Genomic DNA, 26,075 nt, shown 5'->3' on the forward strand with positions numbered 1-26,075 from the left:
GCGAGGCACGGCGTAGCTCGCACCTTCCCCCGCGGGGAACCCGCTCCAGCCACCGCCAAGCGGCCGCCGCCTGCAACTCCTTCTGCTGCACAAACCCTGCAAACTAGGTTCAGAAAGTATTAGGTGGAATACTGGCGGCAAATGAAACTGCAAATGCTCTCAACTCTTGAGCATAAAAAGCAAAGATACTAGAGGAATATCTTGATTTTAAAAAGTGCCAGAGGTACGCGGCGGGTCAAGCAGCATCTGTGGGGAGAATGGGCAGGCGCCGTTTCGGGACGGAACCCTTCTTCAAACTGATTGGAGAAGATGAGAGAAGGCTGGAAAAAAAAAGAGGTGGGACCGAGACAAAGTCTGGCAAGTGATAGGCGGCGAGGAAGAAAATGTCCTAATTCTTTAGGGAACGGGGGTTCCTCTCTTCCATGGTAGATGAGGCCCTCACTAGGTTCACCTCGATTTCCCACAGCTGTCCTCCATTGTCAAAGTGAAGCCAAATGACAGCACCTCATACTTTGCTTGGGCAGCTTATAGCCCAATATTGATTAGGTCAACCGGAGAGACGTAGTGGTAGGTGACTGGGCAGAGGTACAGACAGGAGATTCTGTGGCAACAGGCGAGGCTCGAGGATAGTGTGTTCCCTCCCTGGTGCCAGGGTCCAAGACGTCTCGGACTGATTGCTGGGCATCCTCACGGGGGAAGGGGAGCAACTGGAAGTGGTTGTGCAAGTCGGCACAAACGAAGTTGGGAAGAAAAGGAAGGAGGTTCTGCAACGTGAATTTAGAGATTTAGGAAGAAGGCTGAAAAGCAGGACCTCTAGGGTGGTTATCTCTGGTTTGCTTCCAGTACCTCATGTTGGTGAGGGCAGGAACAGGGAGAAAGGGGATCTGAATGTGTTGCTGGGGAACTGGGTGCAGGAATTTAGATTTATAGACCACTGGGATCTCTTCTGGGGTGGGGGTGACCTGTACGAAAGGGACGGGTTGCACCTTAACATTCTGGCAGGCAGGTTTGTTAGTGCTACACGGGTGGGTTTAAACTAAATAGCGGAGGGAAGGGGTCGACAAATTGGAAGTATAAGGATGGAGTTAAAGGAAAAGAGAGTACAGGAAATGTTATGAAAGACACCCGAATTAATGGGACAGAAAGTTCAAAAAGGGTAAGAGAGTAAGGACAGGTGAAATAGGAACTGGTGTGAGAGGGGAGGTGAATACTGAATTAAAAATGTTTTCTATGAATGCGCAAAGTATAAGAAATAAAGTTAATGAGCTTGGGGTTCAGTTAGAGATTGGTAGGTATGATGTTGTGGTAATTGCAGAGTCATGGCTGCAAGAGGATCGGAGCTGGGAACTGAATATCCAGGGTTATAGGATCTATCGAAAAGACAGACGGGTGGGCGGTTGGGGTGTTCATAAGGAATTAAATTCAGTCCGAGGGGTGACATAGAATCAGAAGATGTAAAGTCATTGTGATAGAACTGAGAAATTGTAAGGACAAAAAGACCCTAATGGGAGTTATCTACAGGCCCCCAAATAGTAGCCTGGATATAGGGCGCAAGTTGCATCAGGAGTTAAAATTGGCATGTAACAAAGGTCATGCTATGGTGGTTATGGTCAATATGCAGGTAGACTGGGAAAATCAGGTTGGTACTGGATCCCAAGAAAGGGAGTTTGCAGAGTGCCTCCGAGATGGATTCTTAGGACAGCTTGTACTGGAGCCTACCAGGGAGAAGGCAATTCTGGATTTAGTGTTGTGTAAAGAACCGGATTTGATAAAGGGAACCAGGGCTGGGTTTAGATGAAGAGAGGCTCGAGGCTATTCCACTTGTGAAGCCCCTCCCAATCCCCCACCACCACCATGAGAAAAAGATGGAAGAGTCCACCAGATTGACACCAATGTGCAGCTGAGCGTGGCCAATGAGATAAGGGCTGGAAAGCTGTGCTATTTATTTATTTATTGCCAGTGCTAGTGTCGAGTTATCGGCTTAAAACACTATCATTCTGAAATGGAGGGAAAGGAAAATTGCTGAAGTGTTGTTTAGAGACGTGCGTTGTGCGTTGTGACAGCATATGTAAGAAAGGCCTATGACAGTGTTAAAAATATACACCAGGCACGTACGAAGATTTTCAAAAAGGGGGTGGCATGGCAGGATTACAAAAAATTATGTGAAATAATGCACGCAACGCATATCCCAAGCGCAAAGCTCAAAGTCCCTTGCGGGTGGGGTCCAGGGCCCGCTTAAGGGCCCTGGAAGCTCGGGTTTTAGCTTTGGGTTATTTCGCTTGGGTAGTTTACACCCCAGCGGTATGAACATTGACTTCTCCAATTTCAGGTAGTCCTTGCTTTCTCCCTTCTTCCCCTCCCCAGCACTCCCACAGCCTACTGTCTCCGCCTCTTCCTTTCATTTTCCCGCCCCCCCCCCCCCGATATCATCTTGATCCAAAACATTGTCTATTCCTTCACTCCATGGATGCTGCCTCACCTGCTGAGTTTCTACAGCTTTTTTTGTCTAACTTTTCATATCTCTTGGTTCCGTCCAAAGATACTAGAGGAGCTAGTTGCACAAGATGCACAAGGAGATGCACTAGGAGTTGCACAAGATGATTCATTGGTCATGACCTGCCTGCAGCCCGAAAGCAAGGGGGACAGGAGAGAAACAATATAAATGATCAATATCTTGAGAAAGTCAAGGGCTCTGCTGCAGAGGGTGCATGTATGGAATTCAAAGTGAGAATCCAGAGGTGGTTTACGGACAATGCAACATTTGGCATATCGCTAAGCAAGATCAAGTCCAGCACCATCCTTGAGCAGCATTCAACGTAGAGATTGGAGTCCATCCTTTCCAATTACAGAAATCAAAGGGAGATAGGGTGGTCAAAAAGGCTTTCAATACTTTGGACTTCATTCAACTGAGTATTGAAGTTGGAATATCTTGTTAAGAGTTGTGCAAGACATTGGTGAGGCCACATTTAGAGTATTGTGTTCAATTTTGGTCACCATGTTATTGGAAGGAATGTTGTCAAACTGGAAAGGGTGCTGAGAAGATTTATGAGGATGGTGCCAGGACTTTACGGCCTGAGCTATATTGCAGATGTTGAGAAAGCTAGAACTTTATTCCTCAGAGCGCAGATAAGGGGAGATATTATAGAGATATACAAGATCATGAGAGGAATAGATCGGGTAAATGCCCAGTAGTAGAATCGGGAACCAGAGGGCATAGGTTTACGGTGAGGAGGGAAAAAGTTTAATAGGTACCCGAGGGGTAACTTTTATTTAACACACAGTGGTGGGTATGCGGAACGTGCTGTTGGAAGATGTAGTTGAGGCAGGTACTATCATAACGTTTAAGAGAGATTTGGACAGGTACATGAATGGGATAGGTTTAAAGGGATATAGGTCAAGTACAGGCAAGTAGAAGTGTAGATGGGCATGTTGGTCAGTGGGGGCAAGTTGAGCTGAAGGGCTTGTTTCCACACTGTATGACTATGACTCTAAATGATAGCTCGCTACAATCACAACACAAAATTCCAATCCATGCATTATCTGAGAGCTGATATATAATACAACCAAAAGCCTCTGGAGTTCTATGGTTTGTAACATATAAAGCAAGCAGTTGGCACGGCCTCAAGCTACTTCGAGTCCGGCAAGAGAATAAATATTTTTTAAAAATCATATCTAGCTATATCTTAGCACCGTCCTCCCAAAGTTCTTTCAAAAAGCTTGAAGAAACGTATATACTTCAGGTGATGATGAATATCTCTTGGTTATGATGCAAAAATAGATATTGAATAGTTTGGTAGCAGGATGGCATCTTTGAAATAAAAAATCTGAGACGGGTACTTTAAAATGGAAGAGCATCATAAACTATTGGGAAAGGCCTCTGTTTTTAATCATTGTGTTTTAACCGATACAAATGTATTCCTAACTTGGGAATTACAAATTGTAGACTTCTATCTTTCATTGCTCAGGCCCTTTATTCAATGTATTAATTAAGGAGTGCATTGAACGGAAAGACTAATACAACAACTGCAGGCTGTTAAAAATGTCCAGAAAGCTGGAAAACTGTAGGCTTTTTGCCACCCCTAGTGGAAATAGAATGCAACTGCAGGTATAACAAAGAAATCACTTAACAGAAAATCTTGAGCTCAACCCAAGGCATGACAGAAATAGTATGATCCACAAAGATAATTTATGCTTTACACAACAATTATATAATTAACTGAATTTAGTGTTCCTACAAGACATTGCTGGAATAAATTCAAATGTTCCTTGAGCAAAATACAAAGTGCTGGAGTAACTCAACAGATCAGGCAGCATCTGTGGTGGGAATGGTTAGACATTTTGGGTCATAGAAACATAGAAAAATAGGTGTAGGAGTAGGCCATTCAGCCCTTTGAGCCAGCACCGCCATTCAATATGATCATGGCTGATCATCTAAAATCAGTGTCCCGTTCCTGCTTTGTCCCCCATATCCCTCCGATTCCTTTAGCCCTCAGAGCTAAATCTTACTCTCCTCGAACCGTTCTACCAGATGGGGAGGTGATGATTTTGTAGATGGGTAGAGTAAGTGGCAAAGACGAGCGATGAAAAGGAGACAAATGGGAATCAGAAAAGGAGGTAAATGTTCCATGTATATTTGTCCTGGCTTTACATTTCCCTCCTGTTCTTTCCTACTTTGACATCCCTTTGTCTCCTTTTCATCTCCAGACTTTGTTACTTACTCCATCTATCTGCCAATCAACCCCCCATCTGTATCCAGCAATCATGTCCCAAGCTTTGTACTGCACCTACCTCTTTCCCAGCTTTTTCCTAAATACAATCAGTGTGAAGGAAGGTCCTGACCCAAATGTCACCTGCCTATTCCATCCACAGATGCTGCTTGACCTCCAGCACTGTGTGTCTGGTTCAAGTTGCCAGCATCTGCAATTCCTTGTGTGTCCTTACATCTTCCTTTAGGCAAGCAGCATCAGTATGGCGATAAACAGAATTAATGTTTTGGATCAAGAAATGGAAAAATGAGAAAACAACGGAGTTAATTTGCAGAAACAGGGAGGGATGAAGACAGATGTTCTATAATGGTACCAAAATTGTAAGGGTGACAATTAATTTAAAAAACGTCAGCATGGCAATAAACAGAATTAATGTTTTGGATTCAGAAGTGCAAAAATGAGAAAACAATTGAGTTAAGTTGCAGAAATAGGGAGGGATAAAGAATTTTCCGTAATAAGGTACCAAAGTTGGAACGGTACCAATTAATGTCAAAAACGTTGAAACAGGAAGTAAATAAAAGTTGAAAGAGGGAGGTCCAATGTCTGTAAACAGAAAAATAAAAACAAAGTGGTTACTTTTAAATCCCAGATGCAATGAACCCACATGAAAGACGAGATGCTGATTCTTGTGCATCTCTGAAGTAATGTAGAGATCAGAGTGCTAAATTGTTGAGCAGTTCTGCAAAGTGGTCAAATTGGGGTTTGTTTTCTCCAATGTGGAGCACCATGGAATGTAAAATGTTAGATTGGAAGATTGTAAATGAATTACTGCTTCATTGGAAATTGAGCAAATAAAACTACACGCCTGCGAGGCCCGGGACTAGCTGCAGTTTCCAGGTTGCCTGCCACAGGACTAGCTGCAGCTCCCAGGTTGCCTGCGAGCCCGGGTCTAGCTGCAGTTCTGCTGTCCGGTCCCGGCGGCCGCTCGCAGCCACCTGAGCTACTGAGTTGCTGGCATGATCCTCTACCCCCTCCTTCTCAACCCTTCTGCCCTCCCTGCAACTTTACCTCTGGCGGGCCAGACTCCCCACACAGTGAAAGAAACTCCCCACCGCCCCAGCTGTGCTGTCCTTTTACAGCCGCTGTACTGATAGATAGCCAAGTCTATCTTTCTGGGCTAACATTTCTTGGCTAACAATCTAACCTTCGGCCTCCAAGACACAGGTAAATTGTCGGGCCTTATTTTAGGGTAAAAAAAAAATAGCGCCTCCATTGCTGTGAAATATGGTAAATAAATGACGGGTCTTTGTCCCAAACATTATGGAGGCCACTGTATATGAAAAGTACAATGATAATGCGAGTAATTGATGACAAAGTGTTGATCAGCTAGTGACAGAGGGGAAAGCTGCAAGAGAAATAAAGAGGTAGAATTATTTAAATCAGCAAGGGGTGGGACAGAATGAAAGATGCGTTAAAGAAAACTGGAAGAAACCAGTGTATTTTTAGACTTTAGGGGCTGTTCATGTTTGCAATCTTTGGTCTGAAAATTGTTAAATTTGTTTTATCACTATAATGAATTCAAAGGATAAAGTGAAACCAAGACAGTTTTGAGGTGAAGTCAGCAAAGTTACAAGGAGAGATCAAGAATGCACATATACTGATGCATGGCATTATATGTAGATCCTAACTATATTAACATATTTGTTGCAGTTAAGTGGAAGACAATGTTAAGATGTCACACATTTGAAAGGATTTGGCTAGGTCATTTTAACTCACTGGTCTTGAGGTAGTTTCCTTTTCTTGTGGTTCCACGGTGCTATAGATGGTTATTAATACGAAGGAGTAACTCAGCAGGACAGGCATCTCTGGAGAAGGAATGGGTGACATTTCGGGTCGAGACCCTTCCCTTCAGGTACTTCTGTGCTTAATAATCTCCTTTCATTGGACACAAAAAAATAATTTGTTGAACTTGTCGCTCAACACTAAGCTTTACACTCTGCTCTCAATGCACAATGTATTAGACCTTTCAAGATGTTCCAGGTATTTATGGAGTGGCAACATACAATTACAAGCTTGAGGGTTTAACAATGACTGCATCTGGCAGTGTCAAGAGGTATGTCACCTACTGGGGCTGATACACACAGCTCCAAAAGCAAGCCTGTTGAAATTTCACATACAAATTAACTACAACTTAAGTGCCCTTCAAAGGAAATGTTTCACAGTATAGACTAAAGTTAATCATGGACATCAGGAATGGGGAAGAAGAGTGGAAAGATTTGGATGAGGAACTGAAATCAGCCCAAGAAAAGAAAATAATAAAATGGACATGATCTTCCCCAAATGATGAATCCAAGAAAAAAACCCACACAATTCATGAAGCCATAAAGTCGCCCAGCACTGAAACACGCCCTTTGGCTCAATTCTATTCATCATGCATGGCCTTTTATAACTTTAAAGATTGAGTCTCAAGACAAGGAGAGTCATGGAGCATCAATTGCAAATTTGTTGTCATTCTATCTAATACACAATGGCAAACAAGTCATAATCCAAAACAGTCCACAACCGATTGAGGTCAATTAGATAGAACAAAAAGTGTTGTTAACACTCAGGGTTCCAGATGCTGCCTGACCTATCAAACACATACAACTCCAAGCCCCAAATTCCATACTTGTACTTCACTCTCCAAATCAAATCAGTCACATGCATGGAAACGGATCAGTCAACCCAACTCACCCATGCTGACTGAAATGCTCCATCTACTCATGTCCCATGTATTTGTCCAGTGTCTTTTAAATCCTGCCTCCAGCAGTTTGTTCCATATACCCACCACACTGTGTGAAAAAGTTGGCCCTCAGATTCCTAATAAATCTTTCCCCTCTCACCTTAAACCATTGTCCTCTGGTTCTTGATCCCATACACTGGGTAAAAGATAGCATTTATGCGATTGCCTCATGATTTTAAATGAGTACTGAATGTGTAGTGAATTGCCAGAACCTTCTTTCTATTAATGATGGATTCTAATGTAGGTTTCGAAAAATTCAGCGCGATTTTTCTCCTCAGGCAACATCTCACCATTGCCAAATAAGGGAAATAACATATTAACATGAAAAACCAAAGTTAGAATTTTGAATCATTGACAACAACAAAATTGATGGATTTTGCATCAGTGTCTCCATTACTAAAATGATTAGACATTTCCCAAAACACCTATGTTCTGGATATTTAGATGTCACATCCACCCGTGCAAGTAATTTTATGCATTCACACTAACACATACCACAAAATTACATTCAAAAATGTACAGTTTATTGGACAGGACAGTTAGGGACAGTCCACAATTTACATTAAAGTACAGTAAATAGAAACACTTCAATAAACACAAGGTGCAATGTTTCCCTACAATGCACTAGCTTAATAAAACAAAAACTGCTTTTGAACACATTAGTAAACAGTGAACAACTGTTATGTCTTAAATCACATAATTAAAAATATTTTCCAAAAAGCCCATTTCTAATACAGCGATGATTGTTTAAAATGCTAATCAATTTTTACAGCAAGTGTACAACACTGACTAATATAGCAGCAGTTTTCCCAAGACATCCATAGATTCATGCCATGGATCTCCAATGCCTACAAAGTGCTCCCAGTACAATGTATAACATGGTTCAGGTACATCCTCTTGATGTACAAAATATGGGGTTTAAATCTAACCCAAATAGAATTGATGGTGTATTAGCCACTTAGTAAAATGTCCCAATATCTTCTTTGATCAACCTTTGTCCTCTTTATTCAAAAGGCACACTAAAATTGAAAAGTAAAAAAATTAAGACTCCATAAGCAACAGAAATGCTACATCTTTTGCAGGTAAGAGTATCCTCAATGGAGTTGTGGGGTTACTAAATGGCCAAGAACTTGCAAAACACCTCCAACCTTTTTAAAAAAAATTAAAAAAATTGGTTCAACCACCTGCACAATTTCAGTATATAGTAAGGCTGACAGAACGATTGATTTTTTTCCCAATGATCCTAGTATTTCTGTTACTTTGCACTGTAGACCTAGTTGTCATTCGGTCTGTGAACAATACTCGCTCTTCCGCTGCTGCTTTTGCCATCTGTGCCTTCTTCAATTCTCTGAAATAATTAAAAAAAAAAAAAAAAAAAGCTGTTTATGAAAGACAGATATTTTTTCTTATACAGGAATTCTTTCTTTGGACAAAACAGGAAGGACAATATATTCTGATGAGCAGGAAGACAGTCGCATAATTTTGCAATCTCTTTTTGACGGAAAAATACTCTGCCCTTATTAGTTACATTTATATCCACGCATTATACCCTGGAAAAAAATCTCGTAACATTCCGAAAAAATGTAATTCCAAATTTGAGTGCTGGACTTGGAAAGTCCAAGGACAATTTTTGAGTGGGTAGGAATGATGCAAGGAGACCACAGACACCAGTAAGAAATATAAACAGTAATTGAATGGAACATACAAAAGACAACTTAAAAGCATCTTCAATTCAGTAGTTTTTGGCCAGATTTCACTGGTTCAGTCCTATTACGTGGTCAAAATGTGGAGGGCTAACCTCCATGTATCCTGGAGTGCAATAGTATGGTCTAATTCAAAAGCATCTCCAGCAGGTTAGAAAATAAACCCTACTCCCGAAACAAGCAATGTTGAACCAGCAATAAAACAATAATGGAATATTTAATAATTTAAAAGTCTGATTGAGATAGTTAAAATATCCTACTTAGCCTTCAAATCCTTTGCCCCACGGTAAACACTGAAATCAAGGAAATCAGTGATTGATTGTGTTTTCAGTTGCTAAAATCTGACGGCTGCAATTGGGCACAATTGTGGGCACAATATTGAGAAGTTTTAAAAGGATAAAGACGTTTAAATGAAGGCAAGTGAAAGAAAATCTGAAATATGGCAGACAAAGCATTAACCCCAACTTAGAAATGTTGTCCAGTTGTAAGTAGAAAAATTGCCAAAGTAGATGACAATAGCACAACTGCTGGGTTGTTCAGGATAACTGCTTTTGCCGTCATAACATCTGAGATAAGCCAATTCACTGCGCTAGCCGGTTAAGTTGCATATATTTCTTATCTGAATAGCTCAGTTATTCAAACTTCCTTGAATCATTTGAGAGCTGAAATTAAGCTTCTAAAACTTAATAAAATAAGGCATAGTTCAGAAGAACAGATACCACCTTTACAGTAAATAGCTGAAATATTGAGCGTCGAATCTGCCAAAATGCTTTATTGAGTGTCTTAAAATTATATTGTTTAAACTGTCGTGTCTGCAATTAACATTCATTCATTAACCATGAAGGAACTCAAGGGCATGACGTGCATGTAATCTTAAATACAGTTGGCTCATGTACTTACTTTTGCAAAAGTGCATTTTTGAATTTTTCTGCATTCAGTTCTAACCGAAGTTGATCTGCACTTTTCCTTGCAGTTGGGAGCAGCACAGAATGCCTGATTAAAGCTCCTGCAGTGGGCCGTTTTTCTGGATCTGGATGAAGCATCAGCTGAAAATGTATTTGAAACATCCATTATTCAGAATGCAACAAAAAATAAGTCTAACATTGGTGACATTTTTTTTTTTTTTTTTTTACAGAGAAAGCAAATGTACAAATAAATCCACTCGTCATATACTTACTTTCAACAAATCCAAAAACTCCTGAGAGTGTGTTTGCGGAATTGTTGGAAGTTTTCCTCGTCGAATCTCATGCCATTTTTCACCATTTCTTGGCAATGGCTCTGCACCAGCAGCAGATATAACAGTGAGAGCGAGAGCGAAAATATCTGCTTTGAGCAAGTGTTTATAATCCTGAAATACAAATACAAATCACTTGAAAAAATGTCCTTTTGGAAACCACAACTTTGATGTTGGGAGAATTTAAAAAAAATTGCAGATCTTTACAGCTAAGAACCAAAGAAAAATAAAAACTTAAAATGAAAATAATTCAGTGGTGCTAGTGCAACTCACATCTGGTTTATCATCTTTCTCAGAAGAGACAGCAACATGTCAAACTGATTCAAATTGAATTGAGATATGGATATGGTAGGGAAGCCTGGCTCATTGTAAAGGATGAGTTATCCGAATATCTACATAGTAACACATTTTAAATGGTCTTTCTGAAAGTGTAAATTGTGTCACTATGTTTTTATTTGGTGTTCAAATTTGAAAAAACATTAAACATTACAACTAAATAACCCTAAAACATGCCTTGTTTGTTCCACCGGGAGCAGTGAATTTCCCCATCATGCAAGCTCAACACTATGACTATCTAATATGTAAAAATTCAGTAAATATTTCCATCAAGTTAATTTATTTACAGAAGTGGGTTCAAACTAAAACACTTATTTTTATTTCCAATTAATAACATATTATTCAATCCTGCTGTTTGACCCAAGCCTATTGGGATTTCACCACATTGTGGGCATTTCATCACACTGGGCATTTACATGACAAAACATTCTCATTTGGGTCAAGCATCAATCCTGATGCATTACATCTCTTCCATGAACATCCCATTGACTTGCATCAAAATTGCTCCGCATTTCAAAGTTATTTCTTAAGTTGGCAAGAACTTATTTAAGTTAGAATATCTCAATAGACACGAGTCTGATGAAGGGGCTTGACCTGAAACATCATCCATTCCTTCTATCCAGAGATGCTGCCTTACTCCAGCATTATTTTAGTAACTCTGTTTAAGGTTTGCTCATTGAAACAAATTCTATACATCTATTGCAAAACAATGAAATGTTACCTCTTGCAATACTTCATTGGCCAGGTATCGACTATCTCCCTCTTCGACATGAGGATTGGATACACGAGTAACATGTCCCAGGTCACCTAATTTAAAAAAAAGATATGTACCACATATATATCAAATCTTCCACTATTAAAGGATGCTATTCTTTAAGTTTAATTGTCATGTGTATCGAGATGCAGTGAAAATCTTGTTAAATCATGTCATACAAGTGAAATCTCTCACTAGTAAGAGTAAAATGATTAAGTCGATTCTCTTCTGGTACAGTCACCATATCCCAGCACCTAATTCCAATTTTCAAGTGTTGAGTTCTTAAAAGTTCCAATCTTGACCGAGTGTAGATACACAATTTCTTATTTTCTTACTTTAAGGCCCAGTGCCTTTGTGGCACTGGATTGATGATGCAAGGGTTGGCCTGGCACAGGACAGGCCATTGGCTCCTTCCACCACCATTCAGTGCAGCTGGCACAGGATTCACTCACTCTGTACTGTAGGGGCTCCCGTGGCCACCACCAATAATACTACCACCACAACAATGATGCTGCCTATTGCCTCCATCAGCTGCCCCTCCGTTTCCTTGTGTCAAGGTCAACATGTCCCATTTCGCAAGCCCGTTTTGGATGTAATTTGCCAACTTGCCCAGAACAGTCTCCCATGAAGATCACATGGGCCTTTCTAGAACCCATGTAGACGGATGCGACTCATGAACTAAACCACTTGGAGGCCGAAGCTAGTTGATATTCATCAGAAGCAGGCATTCTTTTGGAGATCCTCTTGGCTGTTCACCCATCATTTGGGTATTTTTTCGAAAAGGTGCCCATTAAGTCCCACTTTTCCATTATTTCAGAATCCATAATTTGTTTTCCAGTTCAAGTATCTTCTTGAAACTTATCATTGAATCTACTTAGCAACCCCCCCCCCCCCCCAACCTTTTAACCAATCTACTCAAGGTGCTTATTTGTTCAATGCTAAATATATCTTACCTATTTTGTATACAATGTTTGTTGATAATATGCAGTCATCATCATCCATCTCCTCTGCTGCAGAATTAGTCACAAATTTTTTGGATATAAATATGTTACCTAAAAAAGGGACCAATACGAATTAGGAACAGGCAATGAATTTTAACATTGAAATGAATGTTGGACATTTTCATCTGGGGCATTATAATTAGCAGTCTGGAAATATTTGATGGGTACCGAGAAGAAAATTATAGTTATTCCACATGTTCGTCAAATTACTTTATACAGAAGGATGCAGAATCCATATCCTTCAAGTAACTATTAAAACTCTGTTCGCGCGTGCGTGCGTGCGTGTGTGTGTGTGTGTGTGTGTATAATCACATCTGTTCGAAAAAAACGACACTCTCACGGTAACATTTTTACATATTCCTGTAGAGTTTTATCCTGTGGATTCAGAAATTGCAATATCTGAAAACTTCATGCATTACTTCTCGAGATTAATCAAAATGCTCAAAAATCTCAAATAAGAAAATGAAACCGCTGGCTTTGGTTGATGACGTCACAATGGCTGCACGTTGTGTTCATACGCTGCGAGTCACGTTGTGCAGGGACCGCCCGCTCAAAAGACACCGCAAATCAGAAACCCCAGATCCAAAAGGCAGAGGACAACCGGAAACCCCAACTCCAAAAGGCAGCAAGCTCCCCTGCCTCCCGAGTCCCATTCCGAGCCCCCGTGTCCCTCTACCCCCTCCCTCTCTAGCTGCACATGCGAGTTGGGGACTATGCGTGAGTGGATAGGGTGGCGATGGGGTAAAAGGAGTGAATGAATAATATTAATATAATATCAATGGGGGTGGTTAGTGCGTGTGAGAGGTTGGTTAATGTGTGGGTGACGCCGCAGGCCGCCCCCTCCCCCGCACGTTGGGGAGAGGGGGCCCAACGGATCCCACTTGGTCTAGTATATAACTATAAAACTTTGATCTTGGATGAGTGTGTGTCTGTGTAATCACATCTTCGCAAAACAACAATGCACTAACAATAAAATGTTTACATATTCCAATAGAGATTTATCCCGTGGAGTCCAAAATCGCCTCGTCTCAAAATTTCTTGCATTATTTCTTGAGTTATTAATCAAAATGTTTAAAAATTTCAAAAATGTTGGAAAAAACTGTTTATTCACTTTTTCCTTTCTTCTCCCTGCACTTCCCCTCCCCCATCAGTCTGAAGAAGGGTTTTGGCCCAAAACGTTGCCTATTTCCTTCCCTCCATAGATGCTGCTGCACCTGCTGAGTTTCTCCAGCATTTTTGTGTACCACTGCTTATTCCCTGAGTTTACAGCTGTGACATCACAATGGGATTGTAGCCCTGCACGCAACATTGTTGCTCTCCAAGTACACAGAGTCCTGCGAGCCCCAGCAAGTGCAAATGCATTTTTTTTTTAAAGTCACAATACACTGAGTTCTGCTAGCTAGCAAGTGCAACTGCATTTTATTTTAAGTTTAAAAATGAGGGAGGGTGAATAAGGCAAAATGAGCAGCCTTTGCGCAGTTGTAAGCTATGGGTGAGTGGAATATTGCGTTGGGGAACCGGTTGCATTGGGGACCAGGCCTCCCATGTGACAGGGACCCACTTGGTCTAGACAAAGACGTTGGTGAGGCCGCATTTTGAATATTGTGTTCAGTTCTTAGGACCATGTTAGAGGAAATATGTTCGTAAGCTAGAAAGGGTGCAGAGAAGAGTTATGAGGATATTGCTAGGACTATAGGGTCTGAGCTATAGGGAGAGGTTGAGTAGGCTGGGACTCTTTTCCCTGGAGCTCAGGAGGATGAGGGGTGATTGTATAGAGGTGTATAAAATCATGAGAGGAATAGATCAAGTCTCTTGCCCAGATTAGGCAAATCAAGGACATAGGTTTAAGGTGAAGAGGAAAAGATTTAATAATAATCTGAGTGGTAACTTTTTCATACAAAGGGTGGTGGGTATATGGAACAAGTTGCCAAAGGAGATAGTTGAGGCTGAGACTATCCCAATGTTTGAAAAGCAGTTAAAAGGTACATGGATAGGACAGATTTGGAGGAATAGGGACCAAACACACGCATGAGGGACTAGTGTAGCTGGGACATGTTGCCCAGTGTGGGCACGTTGGGCCGAAGGGCCTGTTTCCACACTGTACTATATACGAGCAATCATTAGACATGGAAGAGGTACCATAAGAATACCTCAGGTCTGGGGCACTGGAGAATGAGCGACAATCTTATAGAGATGTACAAGATCATGAGCGGAAAAGATAGCATAGATGCATAGTCTTTTACCCCGAGTAGGAGAGTCAAGAACCAGAGGGCATACATGCAAGGTGAGAAGGGAAAGATTTCATATGAACCTGAGGGGCAACTTCTTCACAGAGGGTGTTGGGTGTATGGAATGAGCTGCCAGAGGAACTATTTTTTTTTTACACGTACAGTTAATTGTGGGTACAAACATGAAAAAGATATCCAAACATTAAAAGAATTGAAGGATCTAGACACTTACTTGGCTTTATATCCATGTGCACCAGGGACATGCTATGAATATATTTTAGACCTCGCGCAACCTGCAGTAGCAGGTCCCTCAGCTCTGCCTCATTAAAATATTGCCTGTTCCTGTAATTTTCTGCTATTGCATCTGATAGGCTTCCACCTTTCAAAACAAACAGAATACACGAAACATTACTGTTTGGGTTGTCCCAATTGAATAAACTAACTGTACGATAAGACTGCTTACAGGAAGTACATTTTGTTCAAGAAATATATTTTCTTCTGAGCATATCACGGACAGTATAAATTGTCTAAATAATAAGGAATTCTAACTTTAAAAAAAACTTACCATTGCAGTATTCATTTTGAATGAGCATATGGTCATCTTCTGCCCATGCTGAATAATAGCGAACTACATGTGTGTGTTGACCTAGGACTGCATGTGCATAGACTTCCCTGAGAGCATTCTGTCTATAAGGATACATAACAATCAAATAAACAAAGTCTTCATCATACCATTGCTACAGTAAACATCAACAGAAATATTTGTCTTCAGCCATATACCCTTCATCAGCTCAAATTCCAATTTAAATAAGTTTAAGTTAAAATTTCATGCCATATATTTGTAAGGCCATTAGTTTTCTTCACAATAGCAAACAGGACAAAAAACACTTGAAAAACATGTGGAAAATGAAATAATAAAAATAATAATACAGTACAATCACACAATAAAGGGAAAACATGTATTTGTTTTCTCTTCTCACGATTCTATCCTATTATCATGGCATCATAACCCAATTTTGAAATAGGTAAACATACTGACACACGTGCCACATATTTTAACCAAACATATTCAAAAGCTACTTACTCATCAACCGAACCGGCTAACGGTTTTTTTGAGCGTTTAATGGCATAAATGCAACCATCGAGTCTTTTCACACACTTAAAAACGGAACCAAATTCCCCAGATCCAATCTTCTCCAATTCATGAAACTCTGTTGTGTATCGTGATTTCATATTACTTTCAGTAATTGGAATTCTCTATTTCAAAAAGGATAGAATTAAAAAAGTAATAAAATATTGTATTGATATCGGATAGGAAGCAAGTAAATTTACAATAATTAGGTTGAATTCAACTGGTTTTATGGTTTATTAGATAATTAGATGAATGATCAATGAAAAATAATTTATAGGGCCATTCTTTGGAAAGTAAACCAAAATATCACACACGTTACCAAAAGGCATCACATAAAGCAATACATTAAAACATTCTTGCAAGAGATTAATCTTATTCATTGCTATTTTCCTACCGACAGAATTATAACACGTCTGCTAAAGATATGAACGTTCTAGCTTTTTAAAATGCAGAAGTGTTTGAAAGATAAAACTGAGTTATGAAAATATGCTTTCGAGAGGTCACACGTGATCAGTCATATTTGACCTCTGACCCCAAACAAACATTGTCAGCGTAACATAAATATTTCACTTGATAAACTTCGAAAAAAAACTATGAATCATACATGCAGCACAAAACAAAATACCTGAAATGCTTTCATAATTAGATGTATTCCACAATTTTTCATATTTTTGGTCACACATTCTGGCCTATAACTAGTTAATCAAACTAAATAAAATTTATTGCCGTCCAAAATTTAAATGCAACATATTAAAAATAAGACAGTCTTTAATCAAGCAAAAAATAAAAAATCAAGTCATGTAAATTTGAAAAACATTACAATACCTAGGTCAGGCAACATGTACAGAAAGTAAAGAATCCAGAGTTATTATTTCTGGTCAGTGACCTGAAAAGCTAAGTCTGTTTCACACTTCACAAATTCTACTTGACCTTCCGAGCATTGCCAGAACTTTATTTTATTTAACTTAAACATAACCATGTAAGAATTTGTTAATTTTCGCATGTTCATAATCTTTTATCAACTCAAAATGTTAAGCCTATAAGCCACACAATGTCAAAATCACACTTCCATTTTTCTCTTTGGTCCTCCCCCACCCTCACTTCAAGTTGTTTTCTCACCCAACATCTGACAAAGACTTCAGCATGAAATGTTAACTCTTTTTCTCTTTCCACAAATATTGCTGACCTAATGTTTCTAGTACTTTTCTTAATGTTTCTTCTTTTCCTACTGTCCCAACACCCATAATCAACTGTTACACAACATCAGGGTCAGGAATATCCCACAATGGTTATTTGGAAATTCTCCTTGACAGAAAACACAAATCATTCCCCCAAAACCCAAGTCAGGGAATAGAATTTTCTGTTACAGAATTCATGAAGAATAAAAGTAAAACAAACCAAAACTTATATATATTTTCAATGTACATTTCTTGATGCATGTAAACAGCTTTGCATTGGGGGGGGATGGGGGGGGAAGAGGACCAGGATATGGACTGTTTTCTAGGAATGTGAGCCTGCCCCTGTAATCTAGGAGTCGCCTGTTGTTGTTGATTTTCAATACACCAACGTCTGCTGACAAGGACAGAGCTAAAGTGACACTGCCTTTGTTGTAAAATTACAATTTCATAACAAAAATTTTCTTTCAAGAATCTTCTCATTCATCTATCTATCTATCTATATTACTAAAACTCTGTTCTTGACCGGTTTTAGCGATCTGTGCTGCGATTTCCGAGAGAACGCTGCCACCTACGGCCGTCATTTTTGGCCACCTCGCTCAGAGCCCCCCTCCGCCGCACGTGTGCTGAGGATTTTTCCCGTCGATGAAATATGAAAGAGATATTAATGATTTTACAAAATTCCCCATTCTCTCTGCTGCTCCTGCTGGTGGGATGGGGGAGGGACTATAAAACCAGGAAGTGGTGTGCCCCAATCAGTCTCTACAACATGATGGTCTGAGCTCTGAATGACTGAACAAATGTCTACACAGCTGTGAGTAAGTACCCTTAATTTGTTTTGAAAATGAAAATATGGTTATGGTTAGTTTGAAGGAAAAAAACACTGCCTGCAAATGGTTGTTTGGGGGGTTTGGGTTCTCTCTCTCGCTCTCCCCCCCCCTCTTCTTCCCCCCCCCCCACCCCTCTCCTCTCCCCCTCTCTCCTCTTCCACCACCCTCCCCCCTCCTCTTTCCCCCCCCTCACCCCCCCACTCTCCTCCTCCCCTCCACCCTCCCTGCTCCCCACCTCAACCCCCCTCTCAGCACCCCCTCACTCTCACCCTCTCCTCCCCTCTATCTCTGCCCTCACTCTCTCTCCCCCCCCCCCCCCCCCCCGCTCTCTAGATGTGATTGCAAGTTGGGGGCTATGCGTCAGTAGATAGGGTGGTTATGGGGTAAAAGGAGCAAATTAATAATATTAATATAATATCAAGGGGGGTAATTAACGTGAGTACGGGGCGGGGGGGGGGGGGGGAAGGTTAGTGTTGTTGAGACTGCCGCCTCCCCCCCCTCCCCCCCCCCCCCCCCCCCCCCCTCCCCCCCCCCACCCCCCCACAACCGCACGTTGGGTCTCCGGGTCTGCATTTGATCTAGTATAGCAATATATTTGACATGCATTATTATTGTTACCTTTGCTGGTCGGATACTTTCATCATCAAGTTCCCCATCACTTCCATCCATCAGTTCTCTGCATGGAAAACCAAAACAATTAGATTATAAAGCCAAAAAGCATTATCTAGATGTTGTATGTACATTCTGAGCTATAAGTTGTATAATTATTTGTACATGGTATATCAAGTGGATATCAAGTACAGTAAATGGAAAAAATAAGTTATGTCACAGCAAAGAAGTACACACACCCTGGTAAATGTTGATGGTGCCCACGTAGAGGGTTGATAATAAGTGACAATAAACTAAACTTAATGGATATGGATGGAACATGAAAAAAGGTAGTATAATTGAAAAATAATTAATAAATGCCTTAATAAAAAGATAGCATATTTTGAATGGTTGATGTCAACATCAAATAAAGCCACAACTTCAAGACCCTTTATGACTTTACAGTCAAATTTGTGGGGAAATTGGATTGAAAGCAGGAGGATCTAAGACCCAAACAATGCACATTACATGATTAAACTACTCCTAGATCTACACATTGCCAAGCCTCTCAGTTTACCAGCTTACACATAAAACCCGTTTTTAAATCTCCTAAAAATGGGGGCTTGGTAGGGGTGGGGTGAATGGAGAGAAGAACAAATTTCAGTTTGTTCTAACCTGGAACGCATTTGCAAAGAGGTATATTCCGAGAACATAAGAGTACAGGACCAGAACAGGCCCTTTGGCCCACTATGTCTGTACCAAACATGAAGCCAAGATCATCTCTTATCTACCTGTGCATAATATTGATTTTCCAAAACAATGGTATAGATACAGCAGTTAGTGCAGTTCCCTGAAAGCACAATGAACCTATGATCAATCTTGACCTACGGTGCCATTTGTGTGGAGTCTGCACATTGAGCCTGAAGGGCCTCGACCTGAAACGTCACCTATCAGTGTCCTCCAGACTCGCTGCCTGACCCGCTGAGTTACTCCAGCACTGTCTTTTTTTGTAAAACAGCATCTGCAGTTTCTTGTTTCTGTATTGTCAGTTTCTGTATCACCCTGGTGCTCTGGTTTCCTCCTATATCTCAAAAATATGCTGACATGTTAATCGTCCACTAAATTAACCCTCAGCATAAGCAAATGAAAAAATATCCCCAAGGGGCATGCGAGATAAGTTGCTGGATCGAAGAGAGAAGGCGAATGGGACTGGTGGATTCCTCTACTGGTATTGATGGCCTTTTTGATGCCCTTCTCTGTCATAATGATGAAGAATTTACTTAAACGTTATATAGAGTGCATACAAATGGCAAGGACTATGGATGTGTTAAAAAAAAACTGTAGGAGTTAAATATTGTGCCTAAATTATCATAATGGCAAGATTTTGAAAAGGAAAGTTAAGTAATTTTCAACGCAAAAAAATGAGCAGTTAACATAAAATGGAGAAAACGTATATCTGACATTACAGGAAAAAGGGAAAAAAGAAAAAATGGAAAAGAAACCATGAAAACAAGACACTTCTTGCACGAGTGACATCAAGTAGTTTGCATGTACCTAATTAACTATTCTTTAAATTCCATTCAGCAACATGTAACTGAAGATGTCGAAGAGCTGTCATAAAAAGCTGAACATTAATTGTTAACAGTCTATGCCAGTTTTGATTATTTTTTTTATATACAAGCTATACGTCCAAGACAGCTGTTAACAGTTCTTTAAAAGATAAGGTTAGACAGTAGGATATCAGAAGGTTCTGGCAGCTAAACATTTCCAGATCTTCCAAAAAGTTCTATGCAAACTGTTGCAATTTTAAAATTTGCCAGATTTAGAAAATGTTTCAATATTTACCCATCCCAATAAGTCCTTTTCCTTCTTCGGCAAAGCACAGATGAAGAATGGATGTACATGGAGTCTGGTGTAAAAGGATTAATGTTGACATGTGGATGCTTGTAATCATATTGCATTCGCTCAGATTGCTCAACATTCCTGAAAAGTGCTCCTCCTCGACGTCTTACTGAGCTGGAACTCGGGCAACTTGCAACTCTTGCTTTGGATAACAAACTCTGAAAATAAACAACCACATTATTTTAATGGCCATCCATAAATTATATCGATTACAGTCAAAATATTTTAAGTTCTAACATTTAAGTTTTATATCAGCTCAGTGTTTAAGCAAACCCTTGTCGGAGTTATGGGCTCGAGCCCCACTGATGATTTCAGAAATGTTAAATGGTAACCTTTATGCCTTCACAGTCCCATAGCCAAACACAAATAATTGTAGTCTTCTGCTATTGACCAAAACTTACTGAAAATATAAATATATTTTTATAATTTAATTACAGTAACAGCCATCACATTAGTGTCTGCCTCATATACCTATTAAAAAAAAACAGGGAGAAAAGAATTTAAAAGATTTGGAACAAACAGAAGCTTAAAACAGCAGACAATAGAAGAGTTTTCAGCAGCAACTCCACAATCAGAAAGGAATGCTCCAGTCCCACCACATCCAGAAACATAACAATTAAAAAGATGTCTGAAGAATGGTCTCTACCCAAAACATCACCCATTCCTACTACCCAGAGATGCTGCCTGTCCCACCGAGTTACTCCAGCATTGTGTCAATCTTTGGTAAAGCAGCATCTACAGTTCCTTCCTAACCATTAAATTATGTTGCTCCAAAAACACTATCAGCGAGCAACTTGCTCAGCACACTAGCTCGAAAACAAGAGAGCCACATGCAAGGTTTGTAGTTTAAATGGTCTCTTTAAATTGCTCCTTTTGTATCGAGCAAGTGAATGCAAAAGTGGGAATAACATGGAATTAGTGTGAATGAGTGATCAATGGTCGGCAAAGGATGTGTTCCATGTTGTATCGCAAAACAAAACGTAATCAATTTCTGAGATATCTCGTTCCCAATCATTACAAAAGCCAATTTTCAGTCAACCAATAACCACAAGATATCAAAAACATGAGGCACTGGATACAGCCAAACCTACAGACAATTACACCATTGCATTTATAGTGCTGAAGACTTCAATCTAGAACAAGATAATCTTAAGTAGACTATACCAAGAGTAATAACAAAATCTACCTGACAAGGAGCAAATTTGCCCAAATATATCGTATCCATAAAGAGTATGACAAATTCAAGCCAGCTCATACACTGGACTATTTGGTGCTCAAGGGTACTCGTAATTTAAATGATGAAAGGTGCAGTTGTTTACACTGATCACAAATGCAGTTTTGATTTCATTAGGAACACAATTTTCTACCACCTCAGTCCCAAGCAATTTTCAATGAGCTGAATTCCAGAAATGAAGTGACTTTCTTTAGCTCGAGGCATGGTAATCCATCTTCGATCCTGACTTGGGGTGCTGTCTTTTTGGAGTTATCAGATTCTCCAAGCGAAAACCAGAGCTATTATTGTGTTGGCGGAATCTGCCCTTGAATATAGTTTACAATTCAGCCTTCAAATGACACAGGTCAAGTAGAAAGTCATCCTCACTCTCATCTTAAATCCTTATTCTCAAACTATGCTTCAAATTCCTCCAGGAAGGATTGGCATCGTTTCGGCATCTATCCCCAAATGCAGCCTAACCAAATTCCTATACAACTGCAACATGACTTCCTGACACTATTACTCAATGCCTCCAACCAATAAAAACAAACAAACCAAATGCCTTTTTTACCTACTTGTGTTGACATTGATCAGCTAGAATCCTCAGCGTTTTATTAATTCACATCTCAAACATGGGAAAGAGAAGCTGGCTTAGTTGCCCAATTAGCCCCTCTTTAAACACAAGATAGATGCTTAGAAATTGTATAGTCCAAATGCCACTTGGAATCCCACAAATTCTCAATTCAATATGGACCTATATGACCTACGTAATATCCAAGAGCAATAGGGAATAACACTATTTATATCCTATCCATGCCAAGATAAGAATCTTGGTCGTTAATTTATACAAACCCAATTATAAATCTATCATAAATCTACCAGAGGACAATGCTTCCTTCAAAATTAGAAAAAGACTTTGAAAGAAAATAATGCGATGAAATAAAAATAATTTAATCCCATGTATTTATGTTTAGTTAATAGTCATAGGTCCAATCCACATGGCAGCTTGAAGGAAATTAAATTCAGATTATTAAATAAATTCTTGTTTTAAAACTAATCAGTAATAGACAAAGCGAAATCACAGGACTGTCACACCCCCACCCCCCAAGGTTCACTAATGATCTCTACGGAAAGTAGACCTGACTTGACAGGTAGGATGATTAAAAATTGCAGCAGGTTCTTGATCACCTGGACAAGTGGGCTGAAGAATGGTTAATGGGGTTTAATACAGGCAGGGGAAGATATTGAACTTTGGGAAGTCAAATCACTGCAGGGCTTTCATAACAAATGAGTTTCAGGTCGAGACCCTTTTTCAGACCGGACAAAGTACTCGTTTGACACTAGAAAGCATCGTATCATCACTGCACGTCTTCGCATTTAGAAAGCTGTGTTAAAATTAAAGAATTCGCGCACAAATATCAGAATTGGTGAAAGATATAAATTGGCAATAACTTGAAGTTCTAAAATTCTCCTCCTGGGGTCGAGATAATTATCATTTCCTTACTAGATAAAACATTAATTTCAAAACGGATTGTCGCAATTTGGATCAACAACCTGTCTGGCCGTACTATTGACAAGAACGGACCTTTAAATATTGGCAACATGGGAGGGTTTAACTCCTAATTGCAGACCCTCTCACCTTAGGGGTGTGCGGCGTGTCGAAGAGCCGGAGGTTCTTCAAGGTTTTATGGGGCGGGGTATCGGGACAGTCCGGGATGGGGGAACTACTTTCCTCCTGGTCCCCAGCCTCTCGGATCGGGGAGCTGCATAATTCGCGCTCGCCGCTCTCCCGCAGCGGCGAGCTGGATGATTCCTCCATGTCTCGGCGGTCCCGGTAATCGCGACGGGTCTTGAGAGGGGATGGGCTGCTCACGAACCCGTCCTCCCAACTCAGGTTGACCATTTCCAGTTCCTCGTCCTCGGCGCGGTGTCTGTCCGCGCCTTCGCCGTACTTGCGCTCGGCGTCCGGCGACTCCTGGAAGGCCGAGTCCTCCGTACTGTTGCCGCCATCCCCTTCCTCCTCCTCGTCGCTGCCGGCGAAAGTCAGCTTCTGCACCAGAGAGGGTGAGGCAGCGTTGGGGTTGGTGCCGGCCTTGCACTTTCTGCAACTCATGACAACAAACACGACCCAAAATGGGAACGATGCGTCAGAGGGGCGGAGGCCCTAACACGGGCAGTAGCCGGCCCACGCCGGATTACACAACCAAACAAGACGCAGTTTCAGAGCACCAACTCGGAGACGATTGCCGCTTCTCCTCCGCGGCGCCAGGCCCGCTGGGTGGCGGGTGCCCGTCTCCCGCTGCTGTTTCGGTTGCTCGCCGCTTCTCTCCGCGCGCGCTCGGTCCGTTGCTCGCCGCTTCTCTCCGCGCGCGCTCGGTCCGTTGCTCGCCGCTTCTCTCCGCGCGCGCTCGGTCCGTTGCTCGCCACTTCTCTCCGCGCGCGCTCGGTCCGTTGCTCGCCTCACACCTCCTTTCCCCGCGTGCGCGCGCACCACACACACCAGGGCTTTCTCCGCGACCGTTGGTCACGTGGCCGCCGCGGGCCAATGGCGAGGATCCTCCTGGTTTTCAAAAACACCCGTCACATGACTTGCGGCGCCCCACCAGCGCGCGCAGTGTAGTCGAAGGCGTCATTTTCGCGCCAAACGGTGCTAACCTCATTCAACCTTTGTCCAGCACCGCCTCCCCTTATCGTTAAACTACATGTTCGGGCATCTTTTGTTCATGTCGATCGCGAAGAACTACGCAGCATTTCAAAAACAGTGAACAATCAATACGGCTCTTTATTACATCAGACTGAACTCCAGCAATTTTTCCGTCTTATTGTTGGAACTATTTCCCCCAAAATAAAAGCACTTAATTACATCAAATTTGTTAAATCTAATCAACAGCTATTTGACGAAGTTTGCCATTTTATATTGTTTCAAAGTTAATCAAATACTTTTTTAAGTGTGATCTTGTTTGCCATTTCTACCCTGTTGGTTCACTGTCATAATTAAACTGCAGATGTACAAAGATATTTTCTTTATTTCTAAATGATGACTCAACCAGATCATATTTTCCAATTAGCAAATTCAAAACAAATACCTTAACACAATTTCTGGGCTACTCGATAAACCTTTGCCTATACTGCAATTTTGAAAAACTTGGACAATAAAAATGATAATCTGGGCACCCTTGGGATTTTGGAAAAGGAGATTTGCTGGTGTTATTCTTATTAATACCCTAAACATACTTTTATTTCATATTTTACATAATAATATATAAACAATTTCTAACAAGCCTGGTGGGTTTAGAAGTGCCCTTACCCCTGTCCAGTTGTGAATTCAGGGACATTTTCATCCCAAATGTTATCAGGCAACTGAACTGTCCTCTAATCAGCTAGAGTGCGGTCCTGACCTCCCATCTACCTCACTGGATACCTTTGAAAGATATTTAATCGGACTTTATCTTGCACTAAATGGTGTACCCTTTTCCCTTTATCTGTACATTGTGAATATGCAGGGATTAGAGGGATACAGATCATGTGTAGGCAGAGGAAATTAATTTAACTAGGCAACATGTCTGACACAAGTTCTTGTGTGGTGCCGTTCTATGTTCTATTTAGTTAACAAGAGTTTAGTATTGTTTTGTTTATTATTGTCACATGTTCCGAGGTAATCCTGAAAAGCTTATGTTATGTGCTGTCCAAAAATGAAAGAAAAGACTATGCATGATTACAATCAAGCCGTGCACAGTGTACAGATAATGGGTACAACATTTAGTTGCAAGATAAAGTCTAATTAAAGATATTTCAAAGGTCTCCAATGAGATAGGATAGAGGTCAGGACCGCTCTCCAACTGGTGAGAGGATGATTCAGTTGCCTGATAACAGCTGGGATGAAACTATCCCTGAACCTGGATGTACGAGTTTTCAGACTTCTGTACCTCGTGCCTGAAGGGAGAGGGGGACAAGGCGGAGTGACTGGGGTGAGACTGGTCCTTGATTATGCTGGTTGATAAATCATAGGAGTAGAATTAGGCCATTCAGCCCATTGAATCTACTTCGCCATTCAATCATGGCTTATTTATCTTTCCCTCTCATGATTCAAGAGAGTTTATTGTCATGTGTCCCAGATAGGACAATGAAATGCTTTCATTGCTGCAGCACAACAGGATATTGTAGTCATAAATACAGATCAGATCAGTGTGACCATATATATATATACACATATCAATAAACAGATAAAGTGCAATAGGCTGTTCAGAGTTTGTTTGAAGTTGTGTTTAATAGTCTGATGGCTGTGGGGAAGTAGCTGTTCCTGAGCCTGGATGTTGCAGATTTCAGGCTCCTGTACCTTCTACCTGATGGCAGCAGAGGTACAGGAGCCTGAAATCTGCAACATCAACCCCATTCTCCTGCCTGCCCCTCGTAACCTTTGACATCCTTACTAATCAAGAATCCCTCAATCTCTGCTTTAAAAATACACAATGACTTGGCCTTCACAGCCAT

The 26,075-nt window shown here is 40.8% G+C and overlaps 1 protein-coding gene across 1 annotated transcript; it reads right to left on the minus strand.

Moving 5' to 3' along the window:
• Positions 1-7,990: 7,990 nt before the first annotated feature.
• On the minus strand, positions 7,991-24,075 carry wee1 (WEE1 G2 checkpoint kinase). Its single transcript, XM_055649468.1, has 11 exons — positions 23,224-24,075; positions 20,315-20,529; positions 18,500-18,557; positions 15,829-16,001; positions 15,310-15,431; positions 14,977-15,123; positions 12,469-12,567; positions 11,483-11,568; positions 10,369-10,539; positions 10,092-10,237; positions 7,991-8,836 (listed from the first exon to the last, which is right to left on the minus strand). The coding sequence occupies exons 1-11, from the start codon at positions 23,695-23,697 to the stop codon at positions 8,683-8,685; spliced, it is 1,845 nt and encodes a 614-aa protein (XP_055505443.1). The 5' UTR covers positions 23,698-24,075; the 3' UTR covers positions 7,991-8,682.
• Positions 24,076-26,075: the final 2,000 nt, after the last annotated feature.

The sequence above is a fragment of the Leucoraja erinacea genome, chromosome 18 (assembly GCF_028641065.1).
Source record: "Leucoraja erinacea ecotype New England chromosome 18, Leri_hhj_1, whole genome shotgun sequence".
Lineage (NCBI taxonomy): Eukaryota > Metazoa > Chordata > Chondrichthyes > Rajiformes > Rajidae > Leucoraja > Leucoraja erinaceus.

Excerpts from the sequence above, each read along its gene's own strand:
- wee1 (XM_055649468.1), bottom strand. The coding sequence starts at position 23,697 with ATGAGTTGCAGAAAGTGCAAGGCCGGCACCAACCCCAACGCTGCCTCA. Across the intron at positions 12,568-14,976 it reads GCACATGGATATAAAGCCAA|GTAACATATTTATATCCAAA; the intron begins GTAAGTGTCTAG and ends TCCCTTTTTTAG. Across the intron at positions 10,238-10,368 it reads AGTTTTTGGATTTGTTGAAA|CTGATGCTTCATCCAGATCC; the intron begins GTAAGTATATGA and ends ATACATTTTCAG.